Here is a 23508-nt window from a genome sequence, read left to right as displayed (position 1 = left end):
AGTGTTACCAGTCACTTTAATCAAGTGTTGTGACTGTTTTGCTGTGGTTTGTTTGCAGTATGACTGGTACACCAAGCAGACGAGTGTCGTGGTCGATGTGGTGCAGAGAGCTAGAGAGGGTATGTGCATGTTTGAATACTGCTTTTTAGTTTATTTATTGGTTGGTTGGTAAAGAAATAAAGTAAAAAAATAAAATAAATAAAAACTTAAAGAGTTCAGAAAATGTGTTGTTCAAATGAAGATCTCTTGCCTGTTTAAAATTTTTTTGTTGGTCTATTTTGTGTGTGTGTGTGTGTGTCAGATGGTTTTACTGGGATCTACAGCTCAATGCTCTCTCCCCGCTGCTGGTCAGCTGACAGTCAGCGTGTGCTGATCTCCTGTGCTCAGAGATGCCGTAAGGTACTGTACACCTCTCTTACATTAATAACAGTGTCTTTGGACTGACTGGGCAGATTTAGTTACTTTTTAAGGAGTAATGCAACATTGTAACACATTACTTTTAAACATACACTATTAATTGACAGCCCAATGATTGCAACATTTACAGTACAGTCCAAAAGTTTGGAACCACTAAGATTTTTAATGTTTTTAAAAGAAGTTTCGTCTGCTCACCAAGGCTACATTTATTTAATTAAAAATACAGTAAAAACAGTAATATTGTGAAATATTTTTACAATTTAAAATAACTGTGTACTATTTGAATATATTTCACAAATTAATTTATTCCTGTGATGCAAAGCTAAATTTTTAGCATCATTACTCCAGTCTTCAGTGTCACATGATCCTTCAGAAATCATTCTAATATTCTGATCTGCTGCTCAAGAAACATTTAATGTGTACAATTGTACAAAATATTTTTTTTCAGGATTATTTGATGAATAGAAAGTTCAAAAGAACAGTGTTTATCTGAAATCTAATCTTTTGTAACATTATAAATGTCTTTACTGCCACTTTTGTTTGATTTAATGCATCCTTGCTGAATAAAAGTATTCATTTCTTTAATTTCTTTTCAAAAAAATAAAAATAAAAATTCTTACTGACCCCAAACTTTTGAACGGTAGTGTATAATGCTACAGAAGCTTTGTATTTCAGATAAATGCTGTTCTTTTCAACTTTCTATTCATCAAGGAATCCTGAAAAAAAAGTACACAACTGTTTTCAACATTGAAAATAATCATAAATGTTTATTGAGCAGCAAATCAGCATATTAGAATGATTTCTGAAGGATCATGTGACACTGAAGACTGGAGTAATGATGCTGAAAATTCAGCTTTGATCACAGGAATAAATTACTTTGTCAAATATATTCAAATAGAAAACAGTTATTTTAAATTGTAATAATATTTCACAATATTACTGTTTTTACTGTATTTTTAATTAAATAAATGTAGCCTTGGTGAGCAGACGAAACTTCTTTTAAAAACATTAAAAATCATAGTGGTTCCAAACTTTTGGACTGTACTGTATATCTCTTACATGAATCGTTAAAACATTTTAAAAAATGGGTTTCATTTTGTTTTTAACATAGGCAAAGTAACACGCTGTACATTGACACACAACATTATAACCTTAATATCCGCGCCTTTGACATCAAACAATATGTGCATACATATATTAAACTTCATTTTAACAGTTATCCTAGGGGTATTATACAGCGTCAGCCTCCTCATATAACATTCACAGGTCTACAACAGTGAAAACAATAATGGATCTGTACTCACATCATTAAGAAAAACAATCAGGTCATTAAGGTTATTGCACACTTGAGCTCTCGATGGCTCCTGACAGCGCCGACTAGTGGTTGAAGTAGTCGACTTCCTGACTAATCTGAAAAAACTATAGTTCAATGCAGCGATATCTGACATTAATCATAGTTCTGGTTCTGCTTTGGTTAATTATTGCAAATTACTAACAAGTATTCTCAGAATTATATTTCATCTTTCTCATTTATTTCATTTGTTGCATCCATTTGCAGTTTCTATTATTTCCCTGTTGAATGCAAAAGAAGATATTTAAAAATCTTTCATCGTACATTGTTTGTACGATGAAAGTCGGAGTGGTCCAAACAGACTGACAGACGAAATATCTGCTTTTTTGTTCCACAGAACAAAAAAGTCATACAGTCATACAGGTTTGGACAACATGACCTGAAATTCGGTGCAGGATTGCGGGTATTGCGCACAATTTTATTCCTGCTTATAATCTTGCAAATTCCCAATTAAATGTGTTAATTTGACACGCAAATTACATCACATCACGTCTGTACTACAAAAGAGCTGCACGCTGAGTGATGTAGTTTCATAGCTTCATAGCTTTCATCACCTAATAGCACAAACATTACATTTCTCAAGCTCCATCTTTGATATTTTCTGGTATGTTTAAGCATATGTCTTCATATTTTTATGCATTTTTCTTTTTTACCTGTAACATCGGGTCAGGGTCTGACCTTTTTTGCACCATAAAGATTACATTAAGATTAACTTAAATTGTGTCTATTAATGGGTAAAGCTATGGTAATGTCCATTTAATCTAATTTATTAATTTAGTTAAGCGTAGTAGTGAATGTTTTATGAGCAATATCATAATCATATTCATCTGCAGTCACGCAGAGCGAACCACAACCAAAACAATGTTCCCATTCAGTCGGTCACGTTCGACGTACGTCGGACAGACCGACGAATAGGAATCTCGCTAGAGAGGCCAATCTACTTCGAGTGTAACTAAAACGAGCCAATGCACATTGGCATGCAATCATATGCATCAGCTGCTCGCCTCGCAGCGCGGGTATATAATGAGCAGCAGGTGCGTTGCATCTTCAGCTTTTCGCTTCGGAGCCGAACGGTGTTTGTTCCTGTTCTCTGCAAGCGAGTGTCTGCTAGAAGACGAGTCAAGCTTTTTGGTTGAACTTCTCTTTTTTTCCGAGTGCGGGCGAACAGCACAGCAGCGGGGTCGAAGTCCTCTCTTTTTCTGTTTTTGTTTCGTTTGCCGTTTTTGAGCAAATAGCTGTTTGACAGCGTCAGAAGGCTGTTCTCACGGCCGGTACGGTGCGCTTTTGAGCGCTGAAAAGCCGTTTTACGGCTGGTAAGAGTGAGCGCCTTCAAAGAGAGAGAAAGCACATGACAGGCTGCACACAATCCCTGTCTGTGTTGCGGTGGCCGTTCCCCTGCGTGCTTCAGCACTTCTAAAAGAGTAAAGTCCCTGAAAGAGCTTACACAAGTAGATTCGCGTCTTTTTAAAGACGACATCCTACTTGTGTTTCTGGATGCGATCGTTCCTGTCCTCACTGACGGCCACGATCACCGTTTCGCATGTCTGGGCGCGTGCTGAAATGATGTTCGTGGGTGTTCATGTTTTCATATGAGAACATGATCACGTCGACACGCCGGTCGTGACTCTTCTTTCTCCGGGAAGCTTGAGTCCCCTCTGTTGTTGGCCAGCTGCCGCTTGTGTGTAAAAGCACAGCCGCGGGTCTGCCCGACACTCTGGGAAACCTCTCGCTCCTCTGCGTGTCGTGTGCCGTCGAGCTGCCGGGCTGCAGCGCGGGTTGTCACGGCAACCCAGCGCTCGCTCGGCGCTCTAGATGCGCGGTTCCCTTGCGTAATCTCCATTGTAGCGCCCTCTCTGGTGCACCAGAAGAGGTCTACTTTGCTGATATGGCTTGGGTGACATGAGGTTGAGGGGTTCCTTCGGGGAACCAACCCCCTAGGGCCCCTCCCTCTCTAGCGCATTGCAAGCTGTGCAGTTTCTGGATTGGATTGCTGGTCCTTTTTCATAGGGGAACCTAGCATTTCATTCAGAGCTCCAGCTGAGGGACAGACATCGATTGCAGCATCGGAGAGAGTGCTGTTATGCTCTGGAAATGAGGGTGACGCTGCCCACTGTAATGGTGTGTGCTTATGCTGACTCAGATTCAGAGTTTACAGCCATGCTTTCCTGGGTCTTCCAGATGTGCATGGAAAACTTGGCAGTATGGGGGTATATTGGTGCCATAAATATGGAATGCCAAAGGTGCCAGAATCTGCATAAGTTTTTCCTCTCTCACTACCCTCTTGGATGGGGTGGCTGTACACAGACCACACCCACCCTGCATGTGAGGCCAAGGCACTCTTTTTGCATGAGGGTAGTTCTGTGCTGGGGTTGAGCTGCGCTTGTTGACTAACCGTGATCAAAGTCACGGCGCAGGCCCTCAGCCAGACGATGTCCACCTCCGTGGTCCGGAAGTGCCCCCTGGCTTACCTTGTGAGGTGTGAGAGGTTGTCAAGCTAAATGCTTTCTCAATGCTCCCATCTTACGAGGTGGCCTTTCGGTGACACTGTCGAGGACTGAGCCCAGCAGTTCTCCTCAGTTAGTAGCGGATCGGGGAGCTTCCCATGACAAACCATTGAGTTCCTCTTGGGTCGCCCCTCAGTCTGCTCGTCGCCAAGGGTGTTTTCCCCTGCAAGAAACTCCGGCCCAGCAGGCTCTGCTGTATCCATTGCGGGGAGATGACGCCTCCCGTCTCTGCAGCTGTTTAACTGGTTGGTGAGAATCACCCCTGAGACGGGCGACCCAGAGATGGGTGGGGCTGCTCTTCCACCCCTGGAGGAGGGCCAGGTGGTAAATCCTTTATTGGGTTTGTTTCTGTTCCGCCACTGACCCAAGAGGCAGCGGTACCCAAATTTCAAAGAGCAGTTCCTCCATTTCCAGGTCTGAAGAGGGTTTGGAGAGCAGTGGGAGGAGAAAAACCTCACCACTCTCATCCCCCTCTTCTGTCGCCAGCGGACAGCAGCGAGCAGCGGGCAGCCAAAGCCTCGACTGCTCCCTCTGTCCATCCGTGGAGCCAGGTAAGTGTTGCCTAGCACACTGTGACGCCGCTTCGGGCCGCCTCACAAAGAGAGCCCCCCGAGCCGCGTCCCTGTGTTCCACCTCGCTGCCCTGCTGCGGGTACACCGGTGGTCCCTTTGGTCCTGCTTGTACGGTCTCTGCGAGCCGGGTTAGCGCTCCCCAGTCCGTCTCGCTGGCTCCTTCGGACCATCAGGGTCGGCTTTGCGATTCAGTTCGCCCGGCTTCCCCCCCCCCAAGTTCAGGGACGTCCTCTTCACTACAGTGAAAGATGCTGATGCCCCTGTCCTGCGTGCGGAGATCGCAGTCCTACTGGCGAAGGACGCGATAGAGCCGGTCCCTCCAGCCGATTTGAGGTCGGGGTTCTACAGCCCCTACTTCATTGTACCCAAGAAAAGCGGCGGGTTACGACCGATCTTGGACCTGCGAGTTTTGAATCGGAGCCTCCACAAGCTACCATTCAAAATGCTCACGCAGAAACGCATTTTCGAGTGCATCCGTCCCCGAGATTGGTTTGCAGCGATTGACCTGAAGGACGCGTACTTCCATGTTTCAATTCTTCCGCGACACAGGCCATTCCTGAGATTCGCGTTTGAAGGTCGAGCATATCAGTACAGAGTCCTACCCTTCGGGCTGGCCCTGTCTCCCCGCGTCTTCACGAAAGTCGTGGAGGGAGCCCTTGTTCCCATGAGAGAACCAGGTGTTCGCATTCTCAACTATCTCGACGACTGGCTCATTCTAGCACAGTCCCGGGATCAGTTGTGCAAACACAGGGATTTGGTGCTCAGACACCTCAGCCAGTTGGGGCTTCAGGTCAACTGGGAAAAGCGCAAACTCGCCCCGGTGCAGAGGATCTCTTTTCTCGGTATGGAGTTGGATTCGGTCGAGCAGATAGCACGCCTCACAGAGGAACGTGCTCGGTCAGTGTTGAACTGCCTGAATACATTCAATGGCAGGACAGCGGTCCCACTGAAGTTCTTTCAGAGGCTCCTGGGGCATATGGCGGCTGCTGCGGCTGTAACACCGCTCGGTCTGCTTCATATGAGACCGCTTCAGCACTGGCTTCACGGCCGAGTCCCGAGATGGGCGTGGCAGCGCGGCACGTTCCGGGTGCCAATCACTCAGGAGTGCCGCCGAACCTTCAGTCCGTGGTCGGACCCCTTGTTTCTTCGGGCAGGAGTGCCCCTAGAACAGGTGTCCCGGCATGCTGTGGTGTTCACAGATGCTTCTGCCACCGGCTGGGGTGCCACGTACAACGGGCATGCAGTCTCAGGGGTTTGGACGGGACCCCATCTGCATTGGCACATCAATTGCCTCGAGTTGCTGGCAGTACGCCTTGCTCTGAGCCGCCTCAAAGGCCTGCTACGGGGCAAGCATGTACTGGTCCGTACGGACACTGCGACCGTTGCGTACATCAACCGTCAAGGTGGTCTACGCTCCCGTCGCATGTCGCAACTCGCCCCCCATCTCCTCCTGTGGAGTCGGAAGCTTCTGAGGTTGCTTCGCGCCATTCATGTCCCCGGTGTGCTCAACCGTGTGGCCGACGAGCTATCACGAGCTGCGCTGCCAGGAGAGTGGCGACTCCACCCCCCAGGTGGTTCAGCTGATCTGGAGAGAATTCGGAGAGGCTCAGGTAGACCTGTTTGCCTCACCAGAAACCTCCCACTGCCAGTTGTTTTACTCTCTGACCGAGGGGACACTCGGGACAGATGCACTGGCTCACAGCTGCCCCCGGGGCCTGCGCAAATATGCGTTTCCCCCAGTGAGCCTACTTGCACAGACCCTGTGCTAAGTCAGGGAGGATGAGGAGCAGGTCTTGTTAGTTGCGCCTTACTGGCCCAACCGGACCTGGTTCCCAGAACTCTCACTCCTCGCGACAGCCCCTCCCTGGCCCATCCCTCTGAGGAAAGAACTTCTTTCTCAGAGACGGGGCACTCTTTGGCACCCGCGTCCAGACCTCTGGAAACTCCATGTCTGGTCCCTTGGACGGGATGCGGCGGTTCTAGGTGACTTACCCCCTGAGGTACTTAACACCATCACTTCGGCACTTGCACTGTCTACGAGACGTGCTTACGCCTCAAAGTGGAACCTGTTCGTCGAGTGGTGCTCTTCTCGCCGGGAAGACCCCCGAATATGCTCGATCAGAGTCGTGCTTTCCTTCTTGCAGTAGGGTTGGAGCGTAGGCTGTCCCCCCTCCACCCTCAAAGTCCATACTGCTGCTATATCCGCTTACCACGACCACTTAGATGGCAAATCTGTTGGTCAGCACGACCTGGTCATCAGGTTCCTTAGGGGGGTGAGACGGTTAAATCCTTCTTGTCCCCTCTCCATACCCTCTTGGGACCTCACTCTGGTGCTGAGAGCACTTCAGATTGCTCCCTTTGAGCCTTTGCTGTCAGCAGACTTAAAGATTCTGTCTATGAAGACTTTGCTGCTGGTGGCATTGGCCTCCATCAAGAGGGTAGGGGACCTGCAGTCATTTTCGGTCGATGAATCGTGCCTGGAGTTCGGGCCGGGTGATAGCCACGTGGTACTAAGACCCCGGCCTGGCTATGTGCCCAAGGTTCCTACCACTCCCTTCAGGGACCAGGTGGTGAGCCTGCAAGCGCTGCCCTCGGAGGAGGCAGACCCAGCCCTGGCTTTACTCTGTCCAGTCCGCGCTTTGCGACTGTACATAGACAGAACCTAAAGCCTCAGGACCTCAGACCAGCTCTTGTCTGTTATGGAGGCCAGCAGAAGGGAAAGGCTGTCTCCAAGCAGAGGATGGCCCACTGGATAGTGGAGGCCATCGCCCTGGCTTACCAAGCTCAGGGCGTGCCCTGCCCGCTCAGGTTGCATGCTCACTCCACGAGAGGTGTCGCATCCTCCTGGGCGCTGGCTCGTGGCGCCTCGCTGACAGACATTTGTAGAGCTGCGGGCTGGGCGACACCTAACACGTTCGCTAGATACTATAGCCTTCGTGTCGAGCCGGTCTCCTCCCGTGTTCTCGCCTCAGGTCAGAGGCACGGAGAGGTCCCGGCTTAGTGTCGGCTTGCTGCGCTACATGCGCGTTCTATTCTCCAGAGAGTCCCTACGGGCAGACCCTGTTGAGTCCTCCGGTTACCCTTCGGCAGCCGACGTGGCGGAGCGTCTGGCGCCAGGCCTATACTCCGTTGTATCCTTGAGAACCGGATTTAGGCTGGGTTCCATATGTGTGACCCTACGGGGATCCCATATGGCTTTTTCCACGGCTGCTCTTAAACGAAGCCTGTGTCTTTCCCTCTGGGAGAACCCATTTCTATCGAGTTGGAGTCACCCCAGTTCTTCCATATGTAGCACAGCCCTACAGGGTTAGTCCATATGTACTTCTCCACATAACTCCTTCGGGGAAGGATGTGGCTTCCGCAGCGTTCCTTTCCCAGCGAAGGGTACGCTTTCCCAGCGTTATCCAATAGTCTCACTGAATGGGTTTTTGGGGAACAGCAGTGATCGACTCTCTCTGTGTTAGCCCTGTCCCACCATCCTCAAGCAAGGGGGTTCAGGTGGCTTACAACAGAGCGCTGGAAGGGGGCAGCTCCTGTGGCGCTTTGGTAGGGATTCCTATTCGTCGGTCTGTCCGACGTACGTCGAACGTGACCGACTGAATGGGAACGTCTCGGTTACAAAGGTAACCCTTGTTCCCTGAAGGAGGGAACGGAGACGTACGTCCCGTCGCCACAGTCGCTGTACCCCGCTGATGCTGCCGCCTATCCGGTTCGGCTCCTCAGCGAAAACCTGAAGATGCAACGCACCTGCTGCTCATTATATACCCGCGCTGCGAGGCGAGCAGCTGATGCATATGATTGCATGCCAATGTGCATTGGCTCGTTTTAGTTACACTCGAAGTAGATTGGCCTCTCTAGCGAGATTCCTATTCGTCGGTCTGTCCGACGTACGTCTCCGTTCCCTCTTTCAGGGAACGAGGGTTACCTTTGTAACCGAGACGTTCTTCCTTCAATATATGTGCATGTTTGTTTGTTTTTTATCCGCTAGAGGGACAAAAGTTACATAGTGTACCTTTAAAATAATATTGTAAAAAGCACTATACAAATGCATTGAATTAAGTGTTTAAATATTGAAATGCACAAACATTTAAGTGAGATAATTGATTTTTTTTTTACATTAAAAATATCCAAAACACAACACCCCCTTTCAATGAGAAAATCCCCTATGTAGGAGTCATCTATGGTGGGAATTCACCTTCCGTTTCAGAAGCGAATTTCAGGCCCTGGTAAACGATGACAGTATCATGTGACTTTTTTTGAAGTGACTGCATTTCTATTCACTTTCTCCCACTGTTTTGGGAGGGGATAATGCATATCATCAGTTAGTTGTATTGCTGTTATTTTGGGATGAGTGTATGTTACTTTATCTGGATCTGAACTGGCTTTGAGTTTAGAAATATTTTTCTCGATTTCTTGAACAGTTAATCAGTTTCTGTAGCTCCTTAATTGGGGACACTTAATTTTCTGCAGTATTTTTGATCTGACGGCACTGACACTGTTGAATATGAACTGAACTGAGCTGGATGATGATATCACTGTTTTCTGCTTTATAGCGGAATTGAAATCATTTCATAATTGATGAACTTTACACAGTTATTGAACTGAACTGAATCACCACTGAACAGACTTCAGCTGAACTATGACTGTTTGCATCACTGATTCTGTTATTTTCCTGTTTTTCACTGTAAAGCTGCTTTGCATAAAGCATAAATAAAGGTGATCTGACCTTGTGTTTGCATATTACAGGATCTGTTGGTTGTTGATACTTCAAGTCGTGAAGTCACGTCTCTCACCTCCCGTATGTAGAGCTACTCTCATTGTCTCCTGTAACACATGACTTGTCATGTAACACTACTGTACTGTATGCCTCTAATCTGTCTGTACACTGTGCTGCTGTAGAATCACAGGAAGGAAGCTGGAGTTTGCTGAACATTCACAGAGATCTGATGGTGGTCAGCTGCTCTTCACCAAACCGCCCTCCAGACCTGGTATTCCCACATATATATATATATATATTATTGCTGCCTGAAAGTTTGTGAACCACTTGCAGAATCTGTGAATATTTTAACAAAATAAGAGGGTTCATACAAAATGCATGTCATTTTTTTATTTAGTACTGTCCTGAGTAAGATATTTTACATAAACAATGTTTACATAAAGTCCACAAGACAAAAAAATAGCTGAATTTATAAATATCACCCCATACAAAAGTATGTGGTTACCTGATGATCCACGACTGTTTTTATGATTTGTGATGGTTGTTCATGAGTCTCTTGTTTGTCCTGAGCAGTTAAACTGTTAAACAGATATGTATGACCGTTGCTCTCATGTCTTGCGTCTTTTACAGCGTCTTGCGTATGACAAAGATTTCTTATCATGATCGGCGACTAGTCGATGTCATGCGTAAAGCATCATGGCAGAGCATTAAAGGTGCCCTAGAATCAAAAATTGAATTTATCTCGGCATAGTCAAATAACAAGAGTTCAGTACATGGAAATGACATACAGTGAGTCTCAAACTCCATTGTTTCCTCCTCCTCATTTGTTTAAAAGACCTCCGAAGAACAGGCGAATCTCAACATAACACTGACTGTTACGTAACAGTCGGGATCATTAATATGTACGCCCCCAATATTTGCATATGCCAGCCCATGTTCAAGGCATTAGACAAGGGCAGGCAGTATTAACGTCTGGATCTGTGCACAGCTGAATCATCAGACTAGGTAAGCAAGCAAGAACAATAGCGAAAAATGGCAGATGGAGCAATAATAACTGACATGATCCATGATTACATGATATTTTTAGTGATATTTGTAAATTGTCTTTCTAAATGTTTCGTTAGCATGTTGCTAATGTACTGTTAAATGTGGTTAAAGTTACCATCGTTTCTTACTGTATTCACGGAGACAAGAGCCGTCGCTATTTTCATTATTAAACACTTGCAGTCTGTATAATTCATAAACACAACTTCATTCTTTATAAATCTCTCCAACAGTGTGTAATGTTAGCTTTAGCCACGGAGCGCTATCAAACTCATTCAGAATCAAATGTAAACATCCAAATAAATACTATACTCACATAATTCGAAGCATGCATGCTAGAGCTTAGATTCTCTGCCCGAGCCCGAGCCCGGACTATTCCCGCCACCGTCCTCGGGCCGGGTCGGGTCGGGCCCTTGTCACGTGTCATGCGCAGCGTCTCGTCCACTCGCAGTCTCGCACGCGTGACGCATCACACCTGTTGTGCGTGTTGTACTATTCAGTAGCTTAAAGCCTCGTTTAAAGCCTCGTTTACACTACACGCGTGCGGCGCGTTACGGCTGCGACGCGGCTACCGGAGCTGATACGCGGCCACTCTAGTCAATGCTCGTGTTTACACCAGCCGCGCCGCGGTGCGTTTGAGAAGCGTCCCAGAAGCGGCTCACCGCGCCGCTTCGCTAAAGATATTTTTGACGGACGCCGCGTCCAAGACGCGCAGCTGAAATACAAAATAAAGTCAAAATAATCACCCTGAGTAAACTCCCGCTCATATTTCACATTAATACGATGCCAGAAACTGACGACAAGAGATTCGAACTTGAAATTTCTTGTTTTTTGTTGTGTTTTAACTTCATCTGTATGGCTACAGCAAAATAAAGTATGGCATAGCAATAAACACAATCAAACTGGACAAAATATAACCATTTAGCCATTAAAAACATGAAAAAATTAACGAAAACAATGTTTGCCAGGCAAATCTAGTGGTCTCGCGAATCCAGCCGCTTCGCTTCTGAAATGCTTCTGGTGTGAGTTGACACCCCTCAGAAGACGGAACAAAACCTTGTCGGAGCCGAAACGAGGCTTAAGTACAACATGGAGCTTGAAGAACCAAAGAAAAAAAATAAAACAGGAGAATTAACTTTGAGCAAGTCTGGAGGAAAATCGGAGGTATGGAAACATTTTAAACTAGTTTTAATAAACAAACAACGCAGTTTACATGCTTCTTCGTTGTCGTATTATTCATTAAGATAATAATTAATAAATGCACGCACAATTATGAACTTGATAAATGTTACAGATATGTTTTACTATGCACAAACAAATGCTTTTCAACTTACATATGCAAAATTCAGAATTAAATGAATGTGCTGCAATTTGTACAAAAAGAGAGTCTAGCTATAGCCTACGTGTTTTAGCCATTAAATAAGCACATTTAGTTTCAAGTTTAAGTTTTGTTTTGAAGAAAGATTTTCTTTAAAGTGAATTTCGTTTAGTATTAATTGTATCTTAATTTTAATACATTTTTCATCATCCAATTACCTGGATTTAATACATAAAAAGCAATATAGCAGACAATATAATATTGATATGGAGGCGCCGGCGCGCCACGGACACACTTACACCATTTGAAACTCGTAACACACGCTGTCACCGAATTTACAAATGCACATCTTGCTTGTTGCTCACACACATATTATGTTAAAATAACAATAGGTTGAAGTAACATTATTAATAATAATTAATCTTTAAGAATATTTGATTGAATGCTGAATGTTGAGCTTGTTCAATTTAATAAAATTAAAACTTTATTATAATTAAAATAATTTAATATTTAATATTGAGTGGCCAATTTTTGCTCATTTATTAATAGTATTTATATAATTTATATAACTGCGCAGCTCCCCCCTGTAGCCTATGATCTAGCACAGCAGCACCTGCGTTAAAAAAAATAAAATAATCTGGCGCCACCCCTGGTTATAACGGCCCACATATTAAAAATGGTCGGGTTTAAATCGGGCTCGGGCTCATAATTACAGTGGACGTGTCGGGCCGGGCCGGGCTCGGACACAACGTGCTCGGGCTCGGGTAGGGTCGGGCTTGATTTGTTGGGCCCGATCTAAGCTCTAATGCATGCAGCATGCATGTTGAACACTTTGTAAAGATCCATTTGAGGGTTATATTAGCTGTGTGAACTTTGTAAATGCACTGTATTATAGTCGAGAGCTCGATGGGCATGGAGCACGAGATTTAAAGGGGCCGCAGCCTGAATCGATGCATAGTTAATGATGCCCCGAAATAGGCAGTTAAAAAAATTAATTAAAAAAAATTTATGGGGTATTTTGAGCTGAAACTTCACAGACACATTCAGGGGACACCTTAGACTTATATTACATCTTGTGAAAGAACGTTCTAGGGCACCTTTAAAGTCAACTAGTCCATTAGTCGGTGCAACCCCTAATTATAATAAGGTAAATTTAGATGATCTGTTCTGCAGCGGGTGGGTTTCCTGCCAGCGAAGGGATCTGAAAGCAAGATGTCGTGGGTCACGCTGGAGGAGACTCAACCTCAGGAGGAAATCAGCTGGCAGACTTTAAACTTCAGCCCCCCACCTAAGCAGGACAACGGCCAATACCGTAAGATCTGATACTGATACATGTGCTGATATTTAGCATGATTGTGAGCATGATGATGCTTGCATTTCGGATACAGTTACTTTTGCTCCTCCAATGAAAACAGTTCCAAATAAAGTCAAGCATGCTGCTGGACTAAATATTAGCACTCTTCAAGTTATCAAATTAAGCGTCCTGGAACTGTATGTGTGTGTTTGTGTGTGTTCACTAGACCTGTCAGATAATTGAAATGAATAATTTCAGTCTCTTTTGTTCTTGTCACTCATAAGTCTGCATTTCTTACAAAAGAAGCCCATTTTGTGCTTTATAAGTGTTTATAATCTTTATTCTTTACTCCGTGCCAGATTATGCATTTGATGGCATTTCTTTAAGCGCTTAAATCTCCCTTGTTTGCAATGCATGGCATAATGTTATTGACATTTAAACTGCACAGTTATCTAAATAATTGCGATTAGATTGAATAACCACAATTAATCGATAATTGCGACAGTCCTAGTGTTCACATGTTGCACTTTACAGTATATCTGTTTGTCATTTTCCATGGGAAAATAACTTTCTGTTCTTCATTAGCTGGTTTGGACTTTGATGCTGTTCTGCTGAAGCCAAAGGAAATGACGGAGGGGAGCAAACTACCTCTCATTGTCATGCCACATGGTCTGTTCTTTAGTGCCGCTTGTATTCTACAAAATAAAAATGATGCAACCAACACTTTACGCGTGACATTAACATGGTCTTCTCTCTGTGTGTCTGTCAGGCGGCCCTCATTCAGTGCTGGTGACAGAGTGGATTTTGTCCACAGCAGTTCTGTGTAAGATGGGCTTCAGCGTCCTGCTCGGTGAGAAGCGGTTATAGTTACGCTACACGCATCAAGTCAGTCCATCACATTCATGATTTGGCTTTCCATGAAGAACAGTTGCTTTAGTATAGTCCCATATTTCTCAATATTTGGGTCTCTTTCTCAATACTCTTCACACGGTGATCACAACAGCAGTCTATGTGAGCTAAACTGTGGCTCATTTATCATTGCGTTGGCACAAAATACATTTTGAATTATTTTCTCACTCAGACACAACCAACACAGTTGTGTTTTCTGTGTTGTTGAGACTTTTGTCATCTTTTACTCATCCTTGTTTATCCAAACCCATAAGACTTTTTCTTCTGCAGAACATTAAAGGTCATAAATCCCTCCTGTTTTAGCACTGGACAGTCACAATAAGATGAATGAACATTAAAATGTCAGTGGAGATGAGGGAGTGTGCTTTAAAAATATGACCTTATGACAACAAGAACATGTCCTGTTATCTAAATAAGTAGAAACTTGAATTGTGCTCGCTCAAGTCCAAAACTGGGCTATGATTCAGTCACCTGTCACTCACATGAGATCCACCAATAGCAAACTATCCAATCCTCACAGACAAAATCAAGCCCCGCCCTACATTTGTTCTTGTTCCACAAACCATTTCACTCAGATGTACGTCACAATAGAGAAAGACTAGCGCAAATTCCATTTCATGATAAATTTTAGATGTGTCTTTTGATGTCACACAATAGCCAGAATGAAATCTCAAGTGACTTGGCGAGGTCATGAGAGTAGTAGCAGTGTCCAATCTGTGAATGACTGATAGTGTAATTCCAGAGGAATATAGTGCCATACGGACCTCTTTTATGATGCTTTTGCCATCCATTGAAAATCACTGAATCAATCATCTCCGAAAGTCATTGATTTTGGGAAGTTTTTTTTCTCCCTCATTTGTCATGTTTGCGATGTGTGTCTTTCCTGTTGTAGTGAATTACAGAGGCTCACTTGGGTTTGGTCAGGATAACATCAACTCCTTACCAGGAAACGTCGGTACACAGGACGTAAAAGACGTGCAGGTGAACACTAACGCTCACTGAGCTCCTACTCACATGATCAAGCATCAGTACAACCAAATATATGAAGTCTTAGCAAGTTAGTTCAATTTTTCTGGTTGAATTTTTCATATTTTCAGAAGTTCTAAAAGTTGGAGGCCCTACTGGAATAATTAGCGACATATGTGTTGTGATTATACTTTCAATCTCTCTCTCTCTCTATATATAATATACCGTTTGTTTAACTCTAAACAGTTGGCGGTAGAGAGTGTTTTGAAGCAAGGTGACTTTGACGAGCAGAAGATCGCTGTGATGGGAGGCTCTCACGGTGGATTCTTGGCTTGTCATCTGATTGGACAGTATCCTGAGTTTTACAAGGCTTGTGTGGCACGAAATCCTGTCACGAATCTGGCCTCCATGATCGGCAGCACAGACATTCCTGACTGGTAATGTGACATTATCCATCGCGGTGATTTAACAGATAAATTTCACCCTCATTTCTGTTTGAGTGGTGAAATTTCACACCATTTTGAAGTTTGTTGTGAAATATTAAAGTGCCCCTATTATACTTTTTGGGATATTGCCTTTCATGCAGTGTAAAAAAGCTGGTTGTAAATGAAGAGTTTGGTTCCAAAACGCTATAGATCCATTTTGATTAATTTTGAGTAAAAATGTGTTTTCTTTACCGAGAAGATGCAAACCACTATTTTCTGTTTCAAACTTTCACATAGCATCTTTTGGTTATAAAAACATTCAAAATTCAAATCTAGATTTTGATTTTAAAAGGTTTATTATAAAAACTGATTATTTTTTTCTCAAAATGCAATAAATCCATGACATGTTTCTTTTCAAAATGCAATTAATCCGTTAAAATAAAAGTTATTTTTTAAATTGAAAATACACATCAAAGTAAGTTGATTCACATATATGACAGCCTCTGAACTTTGTCAATATTAATCTTATATGCAGGCATTTGACTAGTCAGTCGTCGCTCCCAAAATGAATTCAACGGGTCATCTTGTGAACGTTTCTTCCCCACCACAGAAACCACCACAGGTTCATCAATGCCGTCAAAATTTATTTTTCTGTTTTAATTGATCAAAGCACAAAGTAGATAAGGAAAACTAGGATGCCGGGTGTATTCAGAGCGCCGTCATTACTGTTTACAGTGCGTGGAATGGTGCGCTGTGATTGGTTGAGCGGATATATTGCGTTCTGCAGAGAAGGGAGACTGGTGTTTGTCGTGTTTTGGAAAGAAAGGGAGAAAACATGACAAAATACATAACGGATATCGCATTTTGCGCAAAATTAATAAATTACTTTTCAATACCGACCAGATACAATTCTGATTTTGGCGGAAACTCATTATTTTTTAATAAAAAATGGCGTTTATTGCGTTTTGGAACCAAACTCTTCAAATATAAAAGGTCTGCAAAGTTTGAAAGAAATAAGACTAATGTATTGTGACATTGAGCTTTAGATGTTTGTGATTGTTTGGGGTGTGTTTGTGTTCAGGTGTATGGTGGAAGCTGGATATGAATATAACACAGACGTTCATATTGAACCTGCAACTCTGGAGCAAATGTTAAACAAGTCTCCCATAAAACACGTGAGCAAGGTGAGCGGATGCTGTTCTGATGCATTATTGATTTGTTTTTAATTGCTCAACTGCTCAGCTTGTGCTTATGGTTTGTTCCTCAGGTAAAAACCCCAGTACTTCTGATGTTGGGTGAAGATGACAAGCGTGTTCCCAGTAAGCAGGGTATTGAATACTACAGAGCTCTGAAGGCACTGCAGGTACCAGTGAGGTAAGTGAACTACAGGTGGGGTTTCCTCAGGTAATCGTTTCTCTGATCATTGGCTTATTAGTGTCTCCATGTGTCCACAGATTGTTGTGGTATCCAGGCAATAATCACTCTTTGTCCAAAGTTGACGCAGAATCAGATGGGTTCATAAACGCTGCTCTCTGGGTTATCCAACACCTTTCTCTGTGATGTCACTTCCTCTACATAAACTATAATCAGCTCTAGTCACTTTGTTGAAGTGATTTTACCATCTCCTTCATTGATAACGGCTGCATTGGCATATTGAGGCATTATCTTGGTGCTTTTCCCTTGAAATGATTCAGAACTCAAGATTCCTCAATGATTCAGAAACAAAATCTGCATTTATGTTACACTTGAAGAGGTTCACAGGCATGTTGTGTAATATCTGAAGAGGTTGATTTGATATTTGAAGAAATGGAAATGACATTGCGCAGAATGTTTTAAGTAATTCACTCTAATTTACACTAAATGACATCTGAAAAATACTACAATTTTTACTGCTCTTGAAAATGGTTTCGTTTTCAGGTTTTGGCAAATTGTACTTGTGCCAAGCTGTTGACTGGTTCATTCTACCTACCCTGATTTTCTGACAGTCTGCTTTTTGTAATATGATTACTTTCTGGTATATGCACTAAATGACTTACTGCATTCTTCTCAATAAATGGAGAGTGACTTTCTGTTTGGCTGATTTTTTTTTTTTCCATTAAGTGGTCTAAACCTCATCCCTGCTGGTCTCTTTTCACATTAAAGGGGACCTATAATGCCCCTTTTAGATGTAATATAAGTCTGGTGTCTCCAGAATGTGTCTGTGAAGTTTCAGCTCAAAATCCCCCACAGATCATTTATTATAGCTTGTCAAATTTGCCCCTATTTGGGTGTGAGCAAAAACACGCCGTTTTTGTGTGTGTCCCTTTAAATGCAAATGAGCTCCGCTTTCCAGAAGAGGGCGGAGCTTTAACAGCTCAAAAACAACAAAGCTGGAGAATCTCACGCAGTCAAAATGAGGAACGTGTTCAGCCTTACATTGTTCAAACCGGAGTCGACACTGATGGAGAGACTCAGGAAGAAGTTACAACTTTTAGACGTTTCTGAATGGTTAGTGGATAAATTGATGTAGTTGCTGTGGAGTTGATTCAACTCATCCACTAGCATGTGCCGTCATGTTCATCTTTTGTGTTGAATTGACCCTTGTTTGCGAAGCAGTCCGGTGTAAAATGACGGCATGACAACAACACTCGACTACAACAACTCTTCCTCTTCTCTAAAGCAGCCCAACATGGCCCCACCCCTTTAAGTGTTCTCGGGGGCGGGGTTTATGCACATTTTACATAAAGGAATTTTACATAAAGGAAGCTTGTTGTAGTCCCTACCAGCTGTTTGTTGTAGTCCTTAAAAAGTGATTTCTGTAAAAGAAAATATCTCCCTTTGCATTGAACTTTGAACATCGTAACTTTGCAGATGTTGTTTATGATCAAACAGCAACATTACACACTAACTAAAGTTTAAAAAGTGAAATCATAGTCAAGGATCCCTTTAAATTATTGGTCACACTTTTGATTAGGGTCCATTTCTCGCTATTAACTAACTTAACTACGACTTTTGCCTCAATGTACTCCTAATTACTGCTTATTAATAGTTGAATAAGGCATTAATATGTGCTTTATAAGTACTAATAAACAGCCAATATTTTAGTAATATGCATGCTAGTAAGCAATTAGTCAATATTGGACTCTAAACTAAAGTGTTACCATATTATTTAGGGTTACACTTTATTGCCATAGTTACATTGTAATTACTCAAAAGTACTGAGTATTATTAATTAACTACATGTACTTACTATAGAGTTACAGTTGGGGTTAGGGTTTGTAATTATGTAATTTGTTTGTAATTATGAATAATTTACTGTATTACTGTAGTAAGTACATGTAGAAACATAACTACGGATCTGTAAAATAAAGTGTTATATATTTAGTTCTAAAATCCATCAATATCAGTATCCCAATGAGTACTAGCTAGTGCTAGATAACAACTCAGATAACAAATGCTATGATCATGCAATAAGAGAAAAAAATCACGTTTAGTGCAAGTGAAAACTAAATTATTATGGGCTATAGCCCTGTCAGCCCAGTGCCATCTACTCCCCGACTTAGCCTTTCATTTGTTAGGAAATCCGTCTCTTATATTCAGTAACTATTTTTAAACCAAGAAAAGCTAATATTACTACTCCTTCCATCACATGCCCCACCACTTCTGAACATCTGTTCCCAGACTCTGCGTGTGGTTGACTTTCAGTTACAGCAGACTTCTTTCACTTCCATGAAAAGGTGAACACTGTTAATATTATTACTTAGACCCAGCATTTTTGGTTTCTTTGCTTCCTCGGGTGAATGTAAAAGATACAGTGTTGTGGAATTGTGAGATTTGGATTGCAAACTTTCGGTAAGTGATTTTCTGTGTTTTTAATGTGTTTCAAATGATGGGGAAGGTAGCAAATCATTTATAGCATGACATATTCAATACTGTATAAAGGATATCCTGCATAATACAATGAAGAAATATTGTAAATGAGTTTATTTGCAGTAAAATGCATGAATGTGCATATGCCTTTATCTTTTTACTTCACATAGTAAGTTCAGCCCATGTACTGTATAGCATAGTAAAAAGTAAATGCAGCTTACCTTGCATTGCAGTTTTTTCTAATGCTTTTGTTCTCATGTGTCTAGGACATGTTTGGATACGTGTATCTGATTCTCATACTGAATCAATGTAATCTTTTTGCTACTAAGCATCCTGAATTCTATCCATGTGAAAGTCACACTTCCAAGGATGGACACGTAAATATCGACTGCCAGCACAGACGTCTCTCTAAAATCCCCAAGTTCATTTCCCTCTCTGTTGTATCACTCAACTTAAATCAAAACCATATACACTACATTAAAGATGATGCATTTTCTGGTTTACCCAATCTCAAGCATCTCAGCTTGATGTGGAACTGTGTACCAGATCCTCTTAAGGAGCAGAGATGGCCTTCATGCAACCTGAATGTTGATCCAGAAGCATTTGTCGGACTTAAAAACCTAACTTCCCTCCAGTTAGCAGGCAATAGCCTGAAGACCATTCCTCCTCTACCAAAGCAGCTTTTAGTCTTGGGACTGGAATTTAACAACATTTTTCATATTGTCAAACCACTCGGTACACCGCTACTAAAACAACTACTGCTAAACAAGAATTGTTTCTACGCCAACCCATGTTATGAGTCTTACTTTATCGACCCACGTGTGTTTCAAGATCTTCCTGAGCTTTTGAACCTTACCCTTAGTTACAACAATGTGACCTTTGTTCCCCCACACCTTCCACCTTCACTAGAAAGTCTAGACTTGGGAGAGAACAAGATCACAGGTATTACTAAAGAGTCCTTTGCGAAACTTACACGTCTGCGACACCTTAACCTGGGGTGGAATTGCCAAAGATGCGACCATGCTTCTGAACCCTGTTTCCCATGCCCAAACAACCAATCTCTGCGTCTGCATCAGGATGCATTTTTGGATCAGAGAGACTCTCTAATTAGTCTAAGTTTACGAGGCAACTCTCTTCGCACACTTCCTCAATATCTCTTTACACAACTGCACAATCTCAAAGAGCTAGATCTATCTGACAACTTTTTAGCCTACGTCATACAAAATGGCACCTTTTATGAAGAGCTCCAGAATGTCGTGTCCCTCAGTCTGCTTTACAACTATGAACCCCTGAAGTCCTTTCCTGAATTGATTCTGTCACCAGCCATAGAGAAGATGACAGCTCTAAGAGAGTTGTACCTGAGCGGATTTTTCTTCAAAGAACTGTCAAACCACAGCCTCGCACCTCTGATGAAACTGCCAAGACTTGAGTCCCTAGAGCTACGCATGAACTTCATCTGCTTCATTAGCATTGATTCTATTAGCCAGCTGAGGACATTAAAGAGGGTGGGCCTTTCCCAAAACATGCTTGCTTTCAGTCCATGCTATTCAACTTGCAATTCTGAAGCCATATCACAATACCAAACCCTTGAAAAACGTCATGACTATGAACAAATGCATGAAGTCCCTGCTCCAAACTCAAAGCTGAACAATATGCAGATCTCTGACGGAGATTACTGTCCTTTTTATTATTCTATGTGGCATTTCAAAAAGCAAATCTGCTCTAAAAGCCTGTTTTTTGACCTGTCTCAAAACAGCATCCCATGGCTGAATGCAAGTACTTTTAGAGGCATGGAAAACGTGGTGTGCATAGATCTGTCCTACAACTACATCAGTCAATCTTTAAATGGCCGGCAGTTCTCACATCTAAGGAAACTAGCTTTCCTTAATATGGCGCACAACCGCATTGACCTGTACTCTGAAAAGGCCTTCCGTGAGGTTAGTAAAACCCTGAAAGCTCTTGACCTCAGCAACAACGAATTCCACTTTGTAATGAAGGGTATGGGACATCGCTTCACATTCCTTTCACACTTGTCGTCTCTTAAAGTACTGAGTCTAGCAAACAATCACATCGGTCTCCGAATCTCTAACACTCTTAATAGTACTTCTCTGAAATATCTTGCATTCTCTGGAAATCGCTTGGACATAATGTGGGACTCTAGGCGTAACCAATACATACATTTCTTTCAGGGTCTTACTAACCTTACACACTTAGACATTTCTGAAAACCAGCTCAAATCGTTTCCCCCAGAGGCAATAGTAAACTTGCCTTTAAGCCTCCAGGTGCTCAGAGTCGACTCCAACATGCTGAGTTATTTCCCCTGGGCCAACATCTCAGTTCTCAAACAGCTCTGCCACCTGAACCTTAGTTCAAACATGCTTTCATATTTACCTAATATCCATTTTGAGCTCCGCCTCGTAAGCCTGGACTTAAGTCACAATCGACTAGTTGCAATCCCAAAGGCTTTCCTTAGTCAGGCAGTACACCTTAAAAACCTAATGCTTAACCACAACCAGCTGAAGATCCTTGATGTACAAGCTCTTCCCTTGTTATTCCATAAAGGTCATACTTTCTGTCCTGCTGGGCAGGATACAAATAGGTCCTCCTGCAAACTTGTGCTGCATTCCAATCCTTTTATTTGCAGTTGCGTTATCTCAGGGTTTGCTAAATTTCTCAGAGAAACTGAATTGGATATCCCACATCTCACCACACAGGTTCACTGTGCTTACCCAGAGTCATTGTCTGGTGTGAATGTCCTCTCGATTGACCTTCGCTCATGCCAGGAGATATTTGGGGGATTCGCTTTACTCTGTACTTTATTGTTGACATTGGCAGCAACCATCATTCCCCTCCTGAAGCATCTCTACGGTTGGGACCTGTGGTATTGCATCCAGATTCTGTGGACTGGACACAAGGGACACACTCCAGCTAACGGTAACATGACCGAGGACCAGTATGATGCATTTGTGGTCTTTGATACAAGTAACAAGGCAGTCAGAGATTGGATCTACAAGGAGATGATTGTGAGATTGGAGAAAAGGGGGAGATGGCGCTTTCGACTTTGTCTAGAGGAACGCGACTGGTTGCCTGGAGAATCGTGCATAGAAAATCTCCACAAGGCCGTTTACAGCAGCAGAAAGACGGTGTTCGTGTTGACTAGCCCTAGTGGCTATTCTCAATCAAGTGGGGTGGTCCGGCAAGCCTTCCTCCTGGTTCAGCAGCGGCTTCTTGATGAGAAAGTGGATGTTGCAGTTCTTGTATTGCTAGACTTTCTATTCCCCAAGTTCAAATACCTTCAGATGAGGAAACGGCTCTGCAAAAAGTCAGTCTTGTCCTGGCCCAAGAACCCACGAGTGCAGCCACTCTTCTGGAATAACTTGCGTGTCGCTCTTGTCTCCGACAATGTCAAAGCCTACAACAAAAATGTCACAGAGAGCTTCTTCTAAAAAGGCTAAAATGTAATGAGGATATGTTTTATGTAGTCCTATTGTATTGTATTGTATTGTTTTGTTTTTCACATTTTTGTCAAATGGGTTGTGGCTAAACAGAATGTAATTTTTCGAACACATTTTAAATGTTGAATAAAAAATGTAGTTTTGATCTCTAGTAGGCTATTGCATCTATATTTGCATTTAGCCTAAATGTAGGCTACTGTAAGATTGGAAATGTATTTTACTCCCCCTGAAATACATTTTGAAATATATTTTAGTACATGAAGGTTGAAACTAAATATATTTTCAATTATTTTCAACTTCACTGTCTGCAACACATATTTAGTATATATTTAAAATATATTTTGGCCAAAAAAACAAACTGCAAATACAGAAACACACTGCAAATACTCAAACCCGACCAAATACAGAACGCGCTGCAGATACTCACAATGCAACCAAATACAGAAACTCGCTACAAATACTCACAATGCTACCAAATACAGAAACGCGCTGCAGATACTCACAATGCAACCAAATACAGAAACTCGCTACAAATACTCACAATGCTACCAAATACAGAAACGCGCTGCAGATACTCACAATGCAACCAAATACAGAAACTCGCTACAAATACTCACAATGCAACCAAATACAGAAACACACTGCAGATACTCACAATGCAACTAAATACAGAAACGCGCTGCAAAT

The 23508-nt window shown here is 42.8% G+C and overlaps 2 protein-coding genes across 2 annotated transcripts in view; both read left to right on the top strand.

Annotated features, from left to right (window-relative positions):
* The window catches only part of apeh (acylaminoacyl-peptide hydrolase), a 30697-nt gene extending 13092 nt beyond the window's left edge, over window positions 1-17605 (top strand). The window contains exons 12-23 of the mRNA XM_067395541.1: window positions 59-119; window positions 302-399; window positions 9591-9642; window positions 9744-9832; window positions 13097-13235; window positions 13803-13886; window positions 13987-14067; window positions 15019-15107; window positions 15339-15529; window positions 16599-16701; window positions 16785-16891; window positions 16972-17605. Coding sequence (XP_067251642.1) covers window positions 59-119; window positions 302-399; window positions 9591-9642; window positions 9744-9832; window positions 13097-13235; window positions 13803-13886; window positions 13987-14067; window positions 15019-15107; window positions 15339-15529; window positions 16599-16701; window positions 16785-16891; window positions 16972-17077 — 1200 coding nt within the window. The 3' untranslated portion in view covers window positions 17078-17605. The remainder of the gene's footprint in view (window positions 1-58; window positions 120-301; window positions 400-9590; window positions 9643-9743; window positions 9833-13096; window positions 13236-13802; window positions 13887-13986; window positions 14068-15018; window positions 15108-15338; window positions 15530-16598; window positions 16702-16784; window positions 16892-16971) is intronic.
* A 744-nt stretch (window positions 17606-18349) lies between these two features.
* On the top strand, window positions 18350-22828 carry tlr9 (toll-like receptor 9). Its single transcript, XM_067394137.1, has 2 exons — window positions 18350-19348; window positions 19633-22828. Exon 2 carries the CDS (start codon window positions 19636-19638, stop codon window positions 22810-22812), a length of 3177 nt encoding a protein of 1058 aa, XP_067250238.1. The 5' UTR covers window positions 18350-19348; window positions 19633-19635; the 3' UTR covers window positions 22813-22828.
* The last annotated feature ends 680 nt before the right edge of the window (window positions 22829-23508 follow it).

This window comes from Chanodichthys erythropterus, chromosome 9 (genome assembly GCF_024489055.1).
Source record: "Chanodichthys erythropterus isolate Z2021 chromosome 9, ASM2448905v1, whole genome shotgun sequence".
Lineage (NCBI taxonomy): Eukaryota > Metazoa > Chordata > Actinopteri > Cypriniformes > Xenocyprididae > Chanodichthys > Chanodichthys erythropterus.
This window is presented reverse-complemented; position numbering and strand designations above follow the sequence as displayed.